Genomic DNA, 18676 nt, shown 5'->3' on the forward strand with positions numbered 1-18676 from the left:
CTTACCATTTTACTTTTTTGGTAATTTTCCTTTACATTCAGGAAAACCTCTTCAAATTTATTTCCAAATAACTGATTTAGTTTTCCTTACTAGCAGTTCTGTACTACTTTATAGAAGAAGGACAAGTAGTTCCTACTAAAACTAGTCCAGGAAAACGTAAATGTAAATATAATCATAAAACTTTTTAAGGCAAAGATAAACAAGATTTTTAAAAAGATACAGCAGGTGAAAATAATATTTTAACTTTAATTATAACCCTAGTACAAAAGCTCAGACTAGGGCAAAAAGTGGAAGGGAGCAGAAGAGAGTAGGGGATGAAAGGAAGCAAAGTTTATGCTAAATTTAAGGGAGGTAGGGGAGAACTCATCATATATCATCTTATTTCTGACTTTAATAATCACAGTAGTCTAAAGAATTTCAGGAAAGACAGAACAGATGAGAACAGTAAGACCAAACATACCAGTGAAGATTATAAATGTAATGAGAACAAATTCCATTACTAAAAGGTTTCATATTCAGCTGGTAAAATTTAACTATATATGTTCATATACATATGCATAGAAAAAAAGTCTGGACTTCAAATGCCAACAGTGATGAAATGAGGGGAGGGGCAAATAGAATTATGAGAAATTTTAAGGCAAAAATTAATAGTCTTCCTTGAAGATATAGCATGTGAAAATAAAATTTATTTTCTTCTTTATATTTCTATTTTCTACTAAAGTAGTTAAGTACCATGAAAACAAAGAAATAAATAGCTTACCAAGTGAACCGAGTATGACCAGAATTGTTAAGATCCACACAAGTACTCTTGATATATACCTGATTATCACCATCAAAATCATGGATAGAACTGCAGGGAAGATAAATAGAGAACATATAGAATATTATTTGAAAACACAGGTAAATATAAAGAAAACCTTTTTGATGGTTGCTTTTTTCCCCAGGGAAATAATCTGTTGCTATTGACCACAATTTAGATAAGGAAGGAAACTGGCTGCTGTTGTATTTGACTTTGCTACTTGTACCACTTAAATAGCATCACTCGAAACCAAAGTCACCTAACTGTGGGTTTATAAACTACAGAAAAAAATACATGCAAATGCACATGGTGACTCAAAAACAGCACAGGACTGTTGTGGATTCACCACGGGGAAGACATCAGACATGCAAACATACATGCCAGCACACAAAGTGTAGAGAATGACATGTCATGTTGGTGACAAGAAAAATTACTACACATAGACAGAGATCAGTTAAATTAGGCGCTACCCTTTATTGAGTAATCTATGTATTTCAGGACCAACTTAACTTCTCTGACAGTCAGTCCAGAAGCTAAATGGCATCTTATCCTTTTCTGGCTGTTTTTCCTCTAGAACTCCAAAGGATGGTCTGACCCTGTGGAGTAACATCTTGAAGCCTACTATGGCCGAACTTCCTCTGTCTAATTTCTCAACTGAGGTCGGGGGTCCCAGGTAAGGAGACCTTCCTCAAAAAGGAGCAAAGCTGTTTGAGTTATACAGCCAATTATTCTACCTGCCCCAAGCTAAATCCCATGTGCTATAATACTGAGTAAAAATCTTAAAGAAGAAAGGAAAGATTTAACCATTGCATGGGAATTACATTTCTGAAATAATAATTTATAAATTTCTTAATTATCTAAAGGCCCATTCCACAAAAAATGAACAAAGATTTTTTAAGTTTATATTACATATTTAAGCCTCAAAAGAGAATCATTCTAATAAAAAATAGAATTCTGATGGCTTAACATTATTGGCACTATTTTTAATTGGATTTTTAGTTTTTTGGTTAAAGTATTCAACTATTTCAAAAACCAAATAATTTTGATATAAAGCTAGACTAAGAGTCAAGTTTCTTTGGGCCACTTGCAAAGCCAAATAAATGGTTGGGATTCGTGTCTAGGTAACATTATTGAGGTACTCACTTTTGCAATAAATGTACAGGAACCAAAAACAGATGGGAGCCTTTCAAATATCACAGAAATAGATTTTCATATGGACAGCATTATTTCAATTGAGTCAAGTACTACCTAAGCAAAAAGAAAATACTCTCTAATGACAGGAAAGACGGAAATACAGCTTGTATCTTCTCAATGGCTATAATTGTTAACAGGCATAAATACTAAGTTTACTTATATAATGAAATAGCTGTTGGTTCCTACCATAGTTTACTTCTCCCAACTAAGAAGGCCTATACATTCTGATAAGGTACACATAGTTCTAGAATAATACAGGGAGTGTTAATCTTGAAAATAAAATTTTTATTTGATTTATTATCTATTTATGGACTAGAAAACTCAGTGGCTAATAGGTGGAGATTTCCTAATTTTTCCAGCAATACATTGATACTATGCACTGTAGCAATGAAAAGGAAATTACATACTTTAAAACTAATCTATCAGAAATCTATATTCTTAGATGGGAATATGTAAGAGAATATGTCGCCTCCTGTATAAGTAAATATACCTTTTAGGAATCATAACTAAAAACAGAGGGTAGTTGATTCATTAAAAGAAGCCTCCTGCTATCATATTAAAGTAGCTGTGGACTAAGTAACCAATGTTTGGGAAAACACTAGTTTTCTCCCATGAAAGAAAAAAAGGGAATGAGTTTCAGATATATATACATACTTATATGTACATATTCTTAACTATATATAATCTGAAACAATGATTTTGGCTATGGGAAGTTAAACATTTTACAAGTATCCCCAGTTGTATTCATATTTTGGCTAAAAGACAAAACAGTCTTCTTCTCCAATACTATGCAATAGCTAATAATGAGAAAAACAATTACCTAGTGATAACAAGCAAAGTCCCAATATAATTTCTTTGCTGGTCATTACTCCACTAATCAGCCTGTGTAAGACACTATTGTCACTGACAAAGGTGATCAGGGCCTCTGCAAACTTGGCATAGCAGGAAATGTTCACAGGAGCACAGCGATGGAAGAATGGAATAGGTGCACTGGTGACACAAGAAAAAAAAATCAGAAAAAAAATTACTCCTACTTAATATAAATGCCACATCAAACACACAAATGAAAGGTGAATATGGCTGCAATACACTCCACCCTCCACGCATCATTATGGGAGCTAAGAGCTGTGTGCTTAATGCTATGAGGATGACTGTCATGGGTAGTGATGCAAATCTTACCACAAGCCTTATCAAAGAGGGTGGAGTGCATGTTCCAACAGAAGACATTACCCTCCCCTTCTGAAAAGAAACACACACACACACATACACACAGAACTACCAAAAGCAAAACCAAACACTTAAAACTCCTTAGCCTGCACATCTACCAGTCAAGGGGCAGATGACAAAGCTTACAAACACATACTTTATTGAACTGAAAATGAATTTTTGCCATAAGCGATTTGAAAATAAAAAGCACATGCTTTTACTTGAAATGTGCCACCATTAATAGAATGTTTCCTCTAACAAAACAGCATACAAAATCTCAGATTAATAAAGGTGTTTACAGCATAAGCTTAATACCTCTCATATAAACAAAGTCATACTGAGACATCAACAAACAGCATAATAGGCAGCTATTTAAAACAGTAACCACGAGTAGTAATATATAGAAATGCTTATAATGTAATAATAGAAGGGGAAAAAGTATATCTAATGTGATATCTCTGCATAAAAGATTACACATAATCATGAGAACAGAAAACAATTAAAAAGTGAGAAATAGTGGACTTGTTAGGATCACATAATTCTGGGCTATTTTCTTTTCATCAGTCACTATTAATCTAAGGTTATCTGTGTCTAAAAAGATGTAAAATAACCAATTACTTAGTCATTTATATTAGGCTTATATGGACTGAAGCTTTTACTTGCGAAAGACTACAGCTATGTGTAAACTGTGACATTAATCTGGTTTGTTACAACATGGTTCTACTTCTGAGAGGATAGTATACACTATCCTCAACTTCTGAGAGGATAGTATACACTAATCAATGAGAGATTTTAAACACAGAACTATGAATATGCCTTTGGTTGTGATTTACTCGAATTCTAAGACAGCCATATGTATGTCCATGCATAAAGACACACTTATATGTGCCTTATGTTAAAATTTAGCCATGGCTAACATGAATCCCACATTTCCAGAATTGTTCTTGTAACTTTTTTTTGCATCTCCCATTTTCCTCTTTTTTTTTTTTTTTTTTTTTTTTGGAGACGGAGTCTTGCTCTGTCGCCCAGGCTGGAGTGCAGTGGCCGGATCTCAGCTCACTGCAAGCTCCGCCTCCCGGGTTCACGCCATTCTCCTGCCTCAGCCTCCGAGTAGCTGGGACTACAGGCGCCCGCCACCGCGCCTGGCTAGTTTTTTTGTATTTTTAGTAGAGACGGGGTTTCACCATGTTAGCCAGGATGGTCTCGATCTCCTGACCTCGTGATCCGCCCGCCTTGGCCTCCCAAAGTGCTGGGATTACAGGCTTGAGCCACCGCGCCCGGCCTAGTTTTTTGTATTTTTTAGTAGAGACGGGGTTTCACTGTGTTAGCCAGGATGGTCTCGATCTCCTGACCTCGTGATCCGCCCGTCTCGGCCTCCCAAAGTGCTGGGATTACAGGCTTGAGCCACCCCGCCTGGCCCCTTGTAACTTTTTTAAAAATCGTATCCATGAAAATATGTTCATAGAGCTTTAAGTTACAGCTACAACTACGTTTTTGACTGGAACGATACAAATGTGTTCTCATTCTTGGTTGGCACTGTATTTTGGTCCAATGAGTGGATAAAATTACATGGTTGGGCACTACAAGGTTTCTAATCTCAGCAAAGCAACTTTGTATGACCTGAAGCAAAACACTATCCTCATTTCCTTCCTTGAAAAACAATGTTTCTTTTCCAGTAAGAATATAAACACACTATGTATCAGTTTCCTTTAAATGGTAGTAAACGAGCACCATTGGTGGTAAGAATAAGTGACATCTTCCATGCTGTCATATTTGGTGGAACATTAAAATAATATAATTTTAAAGATCTAGCTTTGCCTTATTCTTGCTTTAGTAAATATATCCAAAATTGATGACATAACAATATGACATGAATATTTGTTTTTAAAAATTGCCTCTTGCATCCTTGTGTATTTGTGTAAACCTCCAAAATGGTATTAGTGAAAGTTAATGCCAAAGGTTTGACATCGTATCAGAAAGCACAGGAAGTCAGAGCATTCTAAGAAATGCTTGAATTACAGGTATTCAAATCATTTTTTTTTTAACCAAAAAGTGCTTCACAAATGATGCAAAAAGATATTAAATTATAGAATACCTTTAAGTGAAGTAGATTTAGTTAAAAATATTATGAGACTCAAAAAAGATTAACTGTAAATTTCTAAGTCAATAGAAGCTGATTTGTTACAGAAACCTTTAAACTGACAACTTTGCCATGATGAAACTTCTTTTCTGATGTTGTCTAGATGCTATCTCTGCAAGTTAATGTCTCTGCCTAAGGACTCTTCTAACCATATTTTTAAACTAAAGCCTGGTTCTCTATCCTTCAAAACTAAAATCCTCTCTGTTTCATGATTATCTATAACTCCATCCTCTTTATTTATTACCCCATCATCTGTGATTTAGTGTCTATTTAATTCATTTGCCTCCAACCTTGAACATAAAATATATTCACTTAAGGATACTGATGTCTTTTTCTTGTTTTCAGTACCCACTATTTTTCTCAGCCCTGCTTTCCTGTTTTCTTTTTCCTGCCAGGTAACTAGAAAAACCCCAATTCTTCTAATCTTGCACCCTGCCTGTAATTCCATCTCTCTCTCTTACTTTCTCCATTGGTTAGCTGAAAGAGTAGGAGTAAGTACTCCGCAAGTCTCTTCAGATCATCATCATCCAAGAGGGCACCCATAAATCGATGACACAAAATTATATAGGAACAGGATGCCCAATATGTTCAGTGTTGTTGTTGTTGTTGTTGTTTTCAAATTTAGGATGAGAATAGATGATTTTAAAATAGAATGACTATAACTCTCAAAATGAAAATACTTCATTTTTATTTAGGAGGAAATGCTGGGTAATATCTGCTCTGAACTTACCCTTTCAAATATTTTTACACACTGTTTATTAACAGTTGGCCAATTGGAAAGAGTACTTTTATAAGTATCCTTCAAAGAACTGAAGTAAAATAACAGCAGCCCTTTACACCAAAATTCAGTCTATGTCAGTTAAAAAAATAAAATAAATAAAATAAAATAAAATAAAACAACCTGATGCTCTAAATTTAAAGGTATAAAATTAGCACACGCTGATTAACTACATTGTCTAGCTGATAGTCAAAATCTGTTCCTAGTGGTAATGAAAAACAAAAATAGAAGGCAAACATAAGAAGAAGTAATATATAGGGACATTATTCAAAAATAAGATGAAATACTTAGCTTTAAAGTAAAAAGCGCTAGATTCTCTTGTTTGAAATCTAAACAAACTAGATTTCCTTACTTGTCATTCTTTTTCTCAACGTTTCCCCAAACAAAAACAACTCTGCCGGCCACAGGGTTTTGATACTTGAATTGTTTTCTTATTAAAAAAAAAAAAGTAATAATTGTGTCATTGAAATGGTTTGTTTTATATGTTAGCATTGAAATCCCATGTGATTTAATGAATTTAGGTGGAGTTGAATACACCAATTTCATATACCTCTGAGAAAATAATACTTTTGAGGAGCTAGTATTATGAGATCATTTCTACTTTAGTATCTTATGTAAATGACACATTTTGTGCTTCTTAATTAAAAGGACAAGCCTAAAGTATTCTATATACAGTAAGTTTTTCTACATTCCAAAGCCCACCAAATATTGAATCTTTAGTAAGTCGATGTAGTCACATTAGGAAGTGATGCCGTTTCACTTGCTGAAGCAGTCAAGAACAAAATGAATTTATAATGAGTCTTTTAAAGTTTTTACATTAGTCCCTCATATGAAAATTATATCTTACCTTGGCAAACATACTGTCCATTTCCCTTTCAGTTCAGATCATCACAGTTAATAAGCTCCCTAAAGTATGATGACTAACAATGCCTAATACCACTTGTCCATTTGCCTTCACAAGAAGGCAGGGGTCTGCATCTCATATAATTACTTTAGAACCTCAGGTTATAAAGAAACAATTACACATGATTTCTAGCCAAAGTTTTATTTAAGTAAGTATAACAATGAAGTATTCTGGCAATATCTCTACAGTACACTAAAGGCAGGAAATATGAGTCTAAACATGGAGTGGTGTTTCTTTTTTCTCTTCTTTCACCCTTTTTAAAACATTATTATTTGTTTATGTATGTATGTACGTATGTATGTATGTATGCATGCATGTATGTTTTATAGAGAGAGAGGGTCTTGCTATGTTGCTCAGGCTGGTTTTGAACTTCCAAGCTCAAGTGATCCTCCCACTTTGGTGTCCCAAAGTGTTGGGATTACAGGCATGAGCCACTGTGCCCAGCCTTCTTTCACTCCTATACTCTTTGTTGTTGTTGAACACTCACTGTGGTATAGATTACAACATCCTGGATTCAAATTCCAGTTTGCAACAATTAGTTGTATGGCTTTAGATAACCTCTCTCATCTTCTTTTTCCTCACCTACAAATTGGGGGCAATATCTTGATAGGTTTTTGTGAAGGTTAAATGAGATAATATATATGAGAGATACTGTGGGATAGCTGGCAAGTAGTAGATGATTTGTAAATGTTAATTTATCCTTGAATCCTCCATTGAAAAATATGAACAGATAACATTTTTTTCTTGGCTATTAATTTCTTTCTTTTTTCTTTCTTTTTTTTTTTTTGAGACAGGGTCTTGCTCTGTTGCCCAGGCTGGAGTGCAATGGCACAATCTTGCCTCACTACAATTCCACCTCCCAGGTTCAAGCGATTCTCATGTCTCAGCCTTCTGAGTAGCTGGGATTACAGGCATGCAACACCACGCCCAGCTAATTTCTGTGTTTTTGGTAGAGACGGGGTTCTGCCACGTTGGCCAGGCTGGTCTTGAACTCCTGACCTCGAGCAATCCACCTGCCTCGGCCTCCCAAAGTGCTGGGATTACAGGCATAAGCCACTGTATCTGGCCTTTGGCTATTAATCTGTCATTTATACATTATTGTATCATTAATTCCCCAGCATCTAGTAAACTTTCTGTCATCCAGAGGTGCCCAAACACATGATGAATAAACTGAATTTATGTAATCTGTTTCTACTATTGCTGTTTTCTCCAGCTATTTCTAAAAGCACTGTAAGTATACTGGCTAGCTATTCCCCATACTGCCACCGTGGTTGGCATTTCACCAATAGAGAATTATGAATTTGGATAAAATACAACTCTTTCTAGGCATTTGTTTTTAAAATTCAAAAGCTTTTAGGAATGGTAATCATCTGGTTATTATGTGTCACTAATGCTTCATTGAAAATTAGTTTACAATTGCTTTTCTCTAAAACAGGTGCTGCTTTTAGCTGTAGAAGGCCCCTGGATACCCAAGAAAGATGGGCCAAAGGAAGAGGTTCTAGAAGTTTAAAGAAATACCTCCTAAGTCAAGTGCCAAGCACAGTAATAGATGTTTAATGAGTATTATCTTGTTTAACTCTTACAATTCCTTGAGGGGAGTATGACTATTCCCATTTCACTCATGAAGAAACTTGGTTTACAGAGAGGTTAAGAGGCTTGCAAGAGGTGACAAATAGAAAGTAATATGGAATTCACCCCAGACTTATCTCAAAGTTCATGTCCTTCTGTCCCAGTAGGATGCTCCTAGAAGGACACCAAAAGAGATGTGAAGGATGCTGAGGGGTACTTGCCTGCCTCATAGTTTTGCCTGGTGCTGGTCTTTTGCCATTAAAAAAAGTCACCAAAAACATAGTCCCTACTAGACTATGAGTTTAAGGACAGAGACTAGGTCTTACTCACCTTTGGAAACTTGGTATCTAATACAACGATGTGTGGAACGGGGTGATGCCCCAAGTCTTTTTATTAAAACAAATTTATTCTTATTCTCAGATCCTTTCAGTTTGTTTACCTAATACTACATAGCTCTGGTATTTACAAGATTTGCCTTCTTTCTATCAAATGTTCTTCTCTTTTACTTTCCAGCTGGCTTGGTTCGGACAAAAGTGATAACATACTTAGACTGTGATGTACTAAAATAAGTAAAACATAAGGATTTTTAAACACAGCATGCAGTTTTCAGATGGTATAGGTTCAGCACTGCATTTTAGATTAGTGAGATATTAGATGATGACCTTGTTAGAAGCCATTTCTGTCCATCTCTAAAATCTTCTCCCCTGATACTATTCTTTGTCTTCCAGTGAATACCCCTAGGACATTGTGAGATGCATGTGTATACCAAAAACTGAAAAAACCAAGATAACCAGGAACAGGCAGTCCTCAACAAAGTGGCATCAGAGGTCAGAGGCAGGGAAGGATGTGCAGGATGAGCTGAGCTGCCCCCACCTGACATCCTGCCCCCATTACACAGGAGCAGACACTTCTCTCTCATAACCAGGCTTTCTGGCTATCCTGTCATAATATGTTTTAATCTTGAAAGCATGATTCTATATTCAAAGTGTATGTTTAAAACAGACTTTACCAGTTGTATAGATAAGGGTATAGAGCTTTTCTCATTTTTATATGGATAAATTTTCTCCTAAGACTATTCAAAGGATCCCCTTTTCTTTACTGCCACAGCCTCCCTAATATTCTCAACTTATATGAATGTAATCTCCGTAGCTGTTGGTTTAAGGCCATAATTTGTAGGTCTCTCTTACTATCTTTTAAAATAGTCCCTTTAGTTTTATGTCTACAGGCTTTAAATTTTGATTTTCAATAGCAACTTGACAAGATTAATGAGCTGAAAATATATTTAACTGATACATCTTTTTTCTACTTTCAACAGAAAATCTCAAATTCAAGTTAATAAAACCCAAGTTACACCCATAAGTAATCCAAAAGAAAGTAGACATGAGTGTCAAAATTTTTTATACAACAGCTTCCTATAATATATTGAGATGCAATTATAAGTGGCCTCAAGTACATTTTCCTGGAGAAGTTGACTCATGTTACACACAGTTGGCAATATACACTAAGGTTGTGATTTGACCAACATTCCAAAGTGTGTAAGTGTGTGTGTGTGTGTGTGTGCACAAATGCATATACAAAACTATACATACACACATATACATATACCTAATTCTGAGCATATATTTTACAATGCTTGATAATGCATTTCCTTTCAAAAAATCTATTCATATTTTTAAATGTTGCTTTACTTGTAACTACTTTGAGATCCTTCCAAAGAACATTTCTTGTTTCATCTTTGTATCCATTATGCACAGTAGGTACTTAATAATAAATGTTTGTTGAATAAGACCTTGGATAAGATATAGCAAACAACCTAATACAGAGAATGGCCCTAAAAAATATAACCTGAAACTATGGGGAATAATCACTGGCATACTTTCTAAATCCACAAAGTAAATTTACAACAATCCCAGTAAATAGTACTAGGATCAATTAAAAAAACTCTTTGGAGATTGTGAGAGTTGGTTTCCAAGTTTGTTGCAGATTTTACAGCAATTCAGTGGTTTTGTGCACTTAAAAATTATGGCATGAAAATAAAAACAAAAAAAGCAAGCCCCTAAAATAAATTTAAAATATCTCAGAACAAGAAAAGTTGGCTGTCTACCTGTTGTTTTTAAATACTAAATATATAATGTCATTTCTATTCCTACTTTAAAATTTTTGTTATAAAAGTATTGGACCTGGCCAACAGGTATCAAATAACTATTTTCTCAGAATAACATATATTGTTTAAAATTTACCTACAAAAACAACAGTCACAAGTTAACAACTTTGCAATAAAATTTACCTCGCTGGAACTGGTAGTTTGGGGCAGAGAACAGAAGATTTTGAAGATGTAGTGTATTCAGAAGGCTTTAGGTTGTAGCTACATAGTGCTGAACCTGTTCAAAGAAAAATTATATGTTAGCTGGCAGAAGAGTCAGAAAAAATTCTCTCACTATCCATTTTAATTTTGTATCATTCAACATATGCAACTTTCCAAACATTATAGAATTCATAGAAATCTGATTTGATGTATAAGTCCTCAACCATTTAAAATTGATTCTTCTTTAAAATTACTATTAATATAATTCATGTACAAATTTGAATTAATATTAAAGGTAATAATAAGTACTAGAACTACCTTTATTGAGTGTCAGGTTCTCTGCAAGATGACATTTATGTATTATACAATTTACTATAACTCTATAAGGCAGGTATTATTAAGCCTACTTTAGAGAGAAGGAAATAGAGGCTAAGAGATAAGGTAAATAACTTGCCTAAGAACATAGAGCTAGTAGGAGTAGAGCTGGGATTAAACACCACGTCTCTTGACTACAAAGCCTGTGCTCAATTACATATTATGCCTGTTTTTCCTATGCCTACCATTACTAAATGTTTACAATTACTGCATTTAACTCATATAAATTTGGATAATACATTACTTATTTAAAAAGCAGGAAACATTCCTAACTGTAAATAAACGGAACAAATTGATAAAACTGATAAACTGATAAAAGTGATTCCTAGTTTTCAGAGTTTAAGACAGCTTAAATTCAACTGTAGACTGGTTATGCAAAAAAAATTAATTTTTCTGATTATATGGCCAACACATATCGAATATATGTAACATGTATACAGTGTAAAATTTACATAATACAGTAATGTATTATATAATTTACTATAACTCTATAAAGCTGGTATATATATTAATTTCCTTAGTATAGAAAATTGAGATGGATAAAGTCCACTAAATCCAACATAAGTCTTATTTTCCTGATCCGTTAATTTTAAAATACAGCAACTAGAATACTGGAAGGTTCATTGTATAATATATTGTTAAGTGAGGAGACCCAGGCTCCAGTTCTAATTTTGCTGCATTTCATCACATAAACGGTTTATATTTTATTAACTGCTGTTCCCACCAGATTACTAATTTGGTCAAATACTTTATTATGAAATAAACAGAATAGCATTGCATCTGTATTATGATGATACTGAACTTTTATATTTACCACCATAGAAAAAGCTTAAAATATAATGTGAACAGCAGACTGCAACACTGAGTTAATTATGGAAAAGGCATGTGAGCATAGGAGAAGGAACTGGAAGGGAATATAGAAAAAAGGATATAGCTTGATTTAATGGGACAACAAAATTGGGAACAAATTTATTTCATTTATATCTTGTCCTATCAATCAAAATAATTTTTAGAAAGGCACAAACCAACATTTAATTTAGCAATGCTGCCCCAAACCAGCAAAAAATCCAAGTGATTAAATATGTGAGCCTTAACAGCATACTGATATGAGTGCATGTAGCATATATTTTATATAAAGATAATCTGAGTAATCTGACAATGCAAAATATTTTTAAAGCGATAATTATGAGTTACATGGCACTGTTCTTCAAGTTTTTTAAGCTTAAAGTAGGCTCAATAAGAAACTAAGTTTTAAAAATTGTGCTTGACTATTCTTTTGCATTTTAATGATCTATTTTTTAAAAAGCTAAGGATGAATATTAAATATTTAACTCTTCTAAGAGCATTGTCTTTCACACTTGAATATAATGCCACTAGATTACATTTATAGTAATTTTGCAGAAAACATAACAATGGCAAGGAAACATTTTAGATTAATCCTGAAATAGCTAGGAGTCCTAGTATAGAATTGCTTAGGAAAAACAGCAACTGTGCCAATAAGTGTGGAGCACCCGATGTGATCATCGACTTCCTGATCTGAATTGTCAACTTATTTCTTTCAGAGTCCAAGATGGAATCGATTTGCACAAAATAAAAGGCCCTAACTAAAGCACTTTGTGTCAGTGCTGCCAAACACACTGCTTCATCTGAATTCAGTTAGCATAATCTCTATCCCCACCCTTTCTTCATTTAAAAAAGGAGGTCAGCAGGTGCAATGGAGTTCAATTTTATAAATACTTTCCCAGGATAATACTCAATGAAAGGATAATAGCCTTATCTCTGATGGTATTCTGGGACACAGGCCAGTACTAAATAGATCCTGTACTAAATAGATTAAAGGAAAAAGATCTTTACAATGTGTTAGTAGTAATAATCGTAAGAAACCTTATACTGCTTCCTGCTCAAAGGGCTGATGAACAGAGAAGCCTCAATGAAGAACATTAAAACAATTCAGTAATGGCAAACATTTTACAACTGTTTTTCTTTTCATGTTCATTAGCTAAGCATTTTCAGTGAACATTCTGAAGGTAGTATTTTTTTTTTTTTTTTTTTTTTTTTTACAGTGAATGTATAAAAAATACTTAGCACAAGAAGTTTGGATCTAACCAGTAGGACAAAGTTTTCCTTCTAATGTAAAAGCAGGTAAAAATTATACGAGTAACGAAAAGTAGAAAACTAAGAACAAAAGCTTATCTAAAGCATACCAGAGGTAATCCATGCAACTCAGCCGATGTTATTCAGACTATCAAAATGAGTGATCTTAGGAACCTAACTTTAGCGTATAAACATTTATCATGGCAAATGGTTACTATGGCCCCCAGAATGTTTAACTACTATAATTTTTCAAATGCTGTATAATAGTCAATTATTTAGTCTGAATTTATTATTCTTTAGCTCAATATCAGTTATATCAACTCCCCTAAGAGGTACGTTTCCATCAGAACACTCCAAATATTACAGATGAAAAAAAAAGTAGTACTTCCAAGGCCTTCAATGCAATCGCTGGCATATTTACAAGTGGAATTCTTTGCCCCTAAGCTGCCATGCTTCCTTTGTGCCATTTCTAATACTCAAAATTGGGTAAGTATTCAATAAACTCCTGGGCCAAAAAACATACGTTCTACAGACACCTCAAAAAAAACATCTTTGGAGAAAAATTAGTTCCACCATGTACCTTCTGACTTTATATTTTCTGTCCTGGTTAATGGTTCCACCATCCGTGAAACATACAAGTTATCCGACATCTTTTTTATCTACTGTTTTCCTACACCATTCAAGAGATACCACATCCTGAGCATTGGACCTTCCTATGTTATCTCAGACCTTCATGATCTCCTACTGTGTCAGTTAAAATACTGTAAAGTGTTTCTCATCTCCATTCTGCGTATAACCATCAGAATGATCTTTGTACAGTGCAGATTAGTCATATCACACCCCTATCCTCAGGATGAAGTCCAAATATTCTGGATTCAAGGTCCTCCTAAAGCAGGTCTCTACCTAAAACTCCAGACTCATCTCAACATAATAAACTACATACAATCAATGATTGCTGTTTAACAAGCTTCCAGGTTTTCACACACACCACTCCCTCTGCTTGCGCTGTCCTTTCCCAGCTAGCACCTGAGTGTTAACGTCTGAGCAGAATTTCTACACACTACTCAAACTTCATCTCTTCTGTCAAGCCTTCTCTGACCCACCCAACAAAGCTATTTACTGCTTAGCTCTATGATAAAACAGGGCATATTCTTTTGTAACTTTTTGTTTGTATATCATCTCTATTTTTACAATGCAAACTCTTTGAGAACTCAAACCTTATGCCTTTGAAATGTTTGGAACCTATATTTCCTGGTATATAGATGTCATCCAAAAGCCTTCTGTTGAATAAAACAGGTATCCTGAGTGGAGAAAAAAATGAAATAACTGTTTTTAATCTCTTATGTTTTGGTGTTATATGTTATATACAATGTTCGGATGCGTTTCACCATTTGCTACAAATATACGATCTAAAACAACATTCCTCAATCTTGGTATTATGACATTTTGTGCTGGACAATTCTTGGTTGTAGGGGGCTGTCCTGTGCATTGCAAGATGTTTAGCAACATCGCTGGTCTCTATCCACAAGATTCCAGTAGCCTCCTCCTAAGCTCTCACCCAGTGTGACAGCCAAAAATGTCTCCAGATGTTGCCAATTTTCTTTGAGGAGCCAAAAGCCTCCTCAAAGTTGTGAACCAATAGTTTAAAACATCACATTATTTGAAAATAAGATACAAAACAAAGAGTTTCTATGCTGGGGGCTAATTTTTCTTGCTTTAAAATTTTGTTTAATTTACCACTACAGTGATATTTATAGGATAGATTAAAATTAAGGAAAAATATTCCTTAAAACATGATTTAAATATTTGCAACTAATAGAAAAGAAAGTCTCTCAATGCAGAACAGTTTTTACTATGAAAGATTTCCATTGCCTTGTGATGTCTAATGAATTTAACTTCCTTTTCACTAATTAAGAAACACTATTTATATGCTGGGAGAATGGAAGATAACTTTCCAATTTTAATTCCTAGTAACCCATGAAAAGTATGGACATATTTGTAATTCCCAAGAAGCATCCACCTACAGAAATTAGCCAGGTAAGAATGTGGCATCATCTGTCAACCACTGTTGGCACATACTAGGCATACATAATAAATATTTGCTAAGTGAATTAATTTTGAACATCTATGTACGAGACTTCTACTAGGTGTTGTGGAGGATAAGGAGAATTCTGACTCAACTATACTGCAAACTCCTTAAAGGTGGGGACTGTACTTTGTATCTCTGATGCATGCTTAATGGGTACTAAGTATTTGTTGAATGAAAGAATTAGTTTAAACTGCAGTATCAAATGTAAGGATTTTCCTTCTTTTTAAACAACCAAGCATCCTTGCTGATCTCTGACTTGGAGGCAATTAATTCAGTTGCTAGAGTTGATCATTTCATTCATTTATAAATGATATCAAGTCAAATCTTTTGACTTACTGTGCCAAAAAGAAAACATAATTACTCTGGGGTTTAAGTTTTATTGATACTGACTGGCAAGAAAAAGGGCAATATACTGATCATCTATTGATACTGACTCTAAACTAATAACCAGATAACAATAATCAAAAAGACTTATTAGTATTCACAATTAGCATTATCTGAATGGCCCACATAATCTGTTAAAGTTTTTAATGGCTAAACAGTAATCATTAAGAAAACACCAAGCTTCATGGCTCTACTCAAAATGTGAACACGGTCTCAGGGCAGGTTATAAAGCTCTCAAATTTTTTTCAAAATATTGTACATTGAAGAAGCATTAGTAAATGGGAGTGCTTTTTCCACATACTATAAATGGGAGGCAAACAAAAGGAAAATAAGATTTCTGCCAGACTTTACTACTGTGTTAGGGAAGATAAAATACATATTATAAAACAGTTTGATAAGAATAATGGAAAAGGTAATAAAAATTCCATGTGAACTATTAGCACTGAGAACCTATAGTCAACTCCCAACTTACTCACAGGTTATGTTCATTTCTATTTATTTATGTATTTATTTTTTTAGAGACAGGGATCTTGCTATGTTGCCCAGGCTGGCCTTGAACTCCTGAACTCAAGTGATCCTCCTGCCTTGGCCTCTCAGTAGGCTGGGAATACAGGCATGTATCACCTCACTTGGAAGATTGTGCTCATTTCTAAACTGCCATTTAGAATTTAGACAGCAAGTGCAAAAATCAAAACAATATGCAAAGCATCTGGTGCAGTCCATGGCATACAATAGCTACCAATAAATGGTATGTTGAAACAAAACCCGGGGCATAAGTCTGGTGTTTCTATTCCGATTCAGATGCCCATGCTGAACAATGGGGACAGTGGAGTGAAGTGAAGGGTCGTCTATGGACCAGAGATGCTGGGTCAGAATTAGAGGGGGGAGAGAGAAAGCAGAACTGTCTGAGCAGGCATTGTCTTCCCCTTCCCTTCACCACCTGTCTTGCAAGATGCATTGGTATCTTCACCACCTGTCTTGGTATGGCTGGGTTGAGATGAAAGCTGAAGGAGGGAGATTCTTCTCTCCCACTATAATGTACATAGTTCCCTCTGATCCATGGGAATACATTCCAAGACCCCTCGGTGGATGCCCAAAGCTGTGGATAGTACCAAACCCTCTATATACTACGTCTTTGCGGTCTGGTAACTGATAGGGCTACTAAGAGACTAAGTAGTGGGTAGCATACACAGTGTGGATATGCTGGACAAAGGGATGATTTGTGTCTGGGTGGGATGGGGCAGGTCTGTGGCAAGATTTCATCATGCTACTAAGCAAAGTGCACAATTAAAACTTATGAATTGTTTAGTTTTGGAATTTTCCATTAAATATTTTCAGACTGCAATTGACCATGGGTAACTGAAATCGAACAGTAAAACTACTGATAAGGGAGAACTACTGTAGCGTTATTTGAATTTTCAAAAATAATGGTAATAAGGAGGAAAGTGGCCTGTTCATCAGACTGAAGAGAGGGAAAGTGAAAGTAAGATGGAATTCATGCCCTGCTGAAAATAAGAACTCAGATAAGAGCATTCACCAGATGGTTTCAGTTTTCTCTGTAGGGCATAAGTTTAGGAAAGAGGACAAACAAGAGGGCTTGAGAGAAGAGATATGAATAATCACTTGGATAGCATTATAAGGGAGATAAATGAGTTACTTAGAGATGAATAAAAAGAACTGATTTCACAGAAATACTGGTTAGATTGGAGAACAATTTACCTGCTGGTGTCAACTCACAGAGATAACAGAATTGAGGATAAAGTTTTCTGTGAGAATGAGAAATTATTAAGTGGCAATAGAGGAGAACAGGGAATCCAGCCCATCATTTTTTCAAATAACATTTATGGATATCTACTTATCTACTATGGGAGCCTCTATATTAGGGCCTGGATATTCCCAGATGAAAAGAGCAAGAGCTTGCCCCTAGGAAATTCATACACAACTGCAAGAAGTTTGATACTGAGTCCTTATGGTATTTGGCAACTTCAATTCTTTAAAGGCAATTTTTAAACTGTTTTCTTCTCTAGCATTATATATTTATAATATTTGTGTTATATGAATTATGAACCATAAAAACAAATGCACATTTGTACCCCCACCACCCAACTCATGTACTAGCATTCACAGTTCTTTTATTATTATTTTTATTTTTATTTATTTTTTTGAGACAAAGTTTCGCTCTTGTTGCCCAGGTTGGAGTGCAGTGGAATGATCTCAGCTCACTGCAACCTTCACCTCCCAGGTTCAAGCAATTCTCCTGTCTCAGCCTCCCGAGTAGCTGGGATTACAGGCACCTGCCACCACGCCCGGCTAATTTTTGTATTTTTAGTAGAGATGAGGTTTCACCATGTTGGCCAGGCTGGTCTCAAACTCCTGACCTCAGGTGATCCACCCACCTCGGCCACCCAAAGTGCTGAGATTATAGGTGTGAGCCATGCGCCCAGCCAGCGCTCACATTTTTATATTTGTCTGCCTGCCTTTCAAAGCTCTTTGTAATATGACAGCATCTCCACAATACCAATCTAATTTCCAGCTATTTCTTCCAAACTCTCTATTGTAGTAATACTTGACAGGGGCATTCCACAAACTCTAAGTGCCCAAGAAAATATCTTCTTTTTCTTGTTTAAAAGAAACAAAGATTTGAGGAAATAATTTATTTGCCTATTAAATACATTTCTTACAACCACCACCATAGGAACCAAGAGCTTCTTCCCCTTTAATTTCTAGGGGTAATAAAATTTCATGTGAATGGATGGTTGTAAGTGCTAAAAAGTACTTTCAAATGTTGTCATGGAAACTTAAAATTCTTTGAAAAGGATTGATATTATCCTCTCATTCT

At 35.0% G+C, this 18676-nt stretch overlaps 1 protein-coding gene across 3 annotated transcripts in view; it reads right to left on the reverse strand.

Annotated features, from left to right (window-relative positions):
- Positions 1-18676, reverse strand: part of SLC44A1 (solute carrier family 44 member 1) — a 199143-nt gene that overhangs the window by 80731 nt on the left and 99736 nt on the right. For all 3 annotated transcript variants that reach the window (XM_025359139.1, XM_025359138.1, XM_025359140.1), the window contains exons 5-7: positions 10878-10971; positions 2814-2983; positions 761-850 (exon numbers count right to left, since the gene is read on the reverse strand). In XM_025359139.1, coding sequence (XP_025214924.1) covers positions 761-850; positions 2814-2983; positions 10878-10971 — 354 coding nt within the window. The remainder of the gene's footprint in view (positions 1-760; positions 851-2813; positions 2984-10877; positions 10972-18676) is intronic.

The sequence above is a fragment of the Theropithecus gelada genome, chromosome 15 (assembly GCF_003255815.1).
Source record: "Theropithecus gelada isolate Dixy chromosome 15, Tgel_1.0, whole genome shotgun sequence".
Lineage (NCBI taxonomy): Eukaryota > Metazoa > Chordata > Mammalia > Primates > Cercopithecidae > Theropithecus > Theropithecus gelada.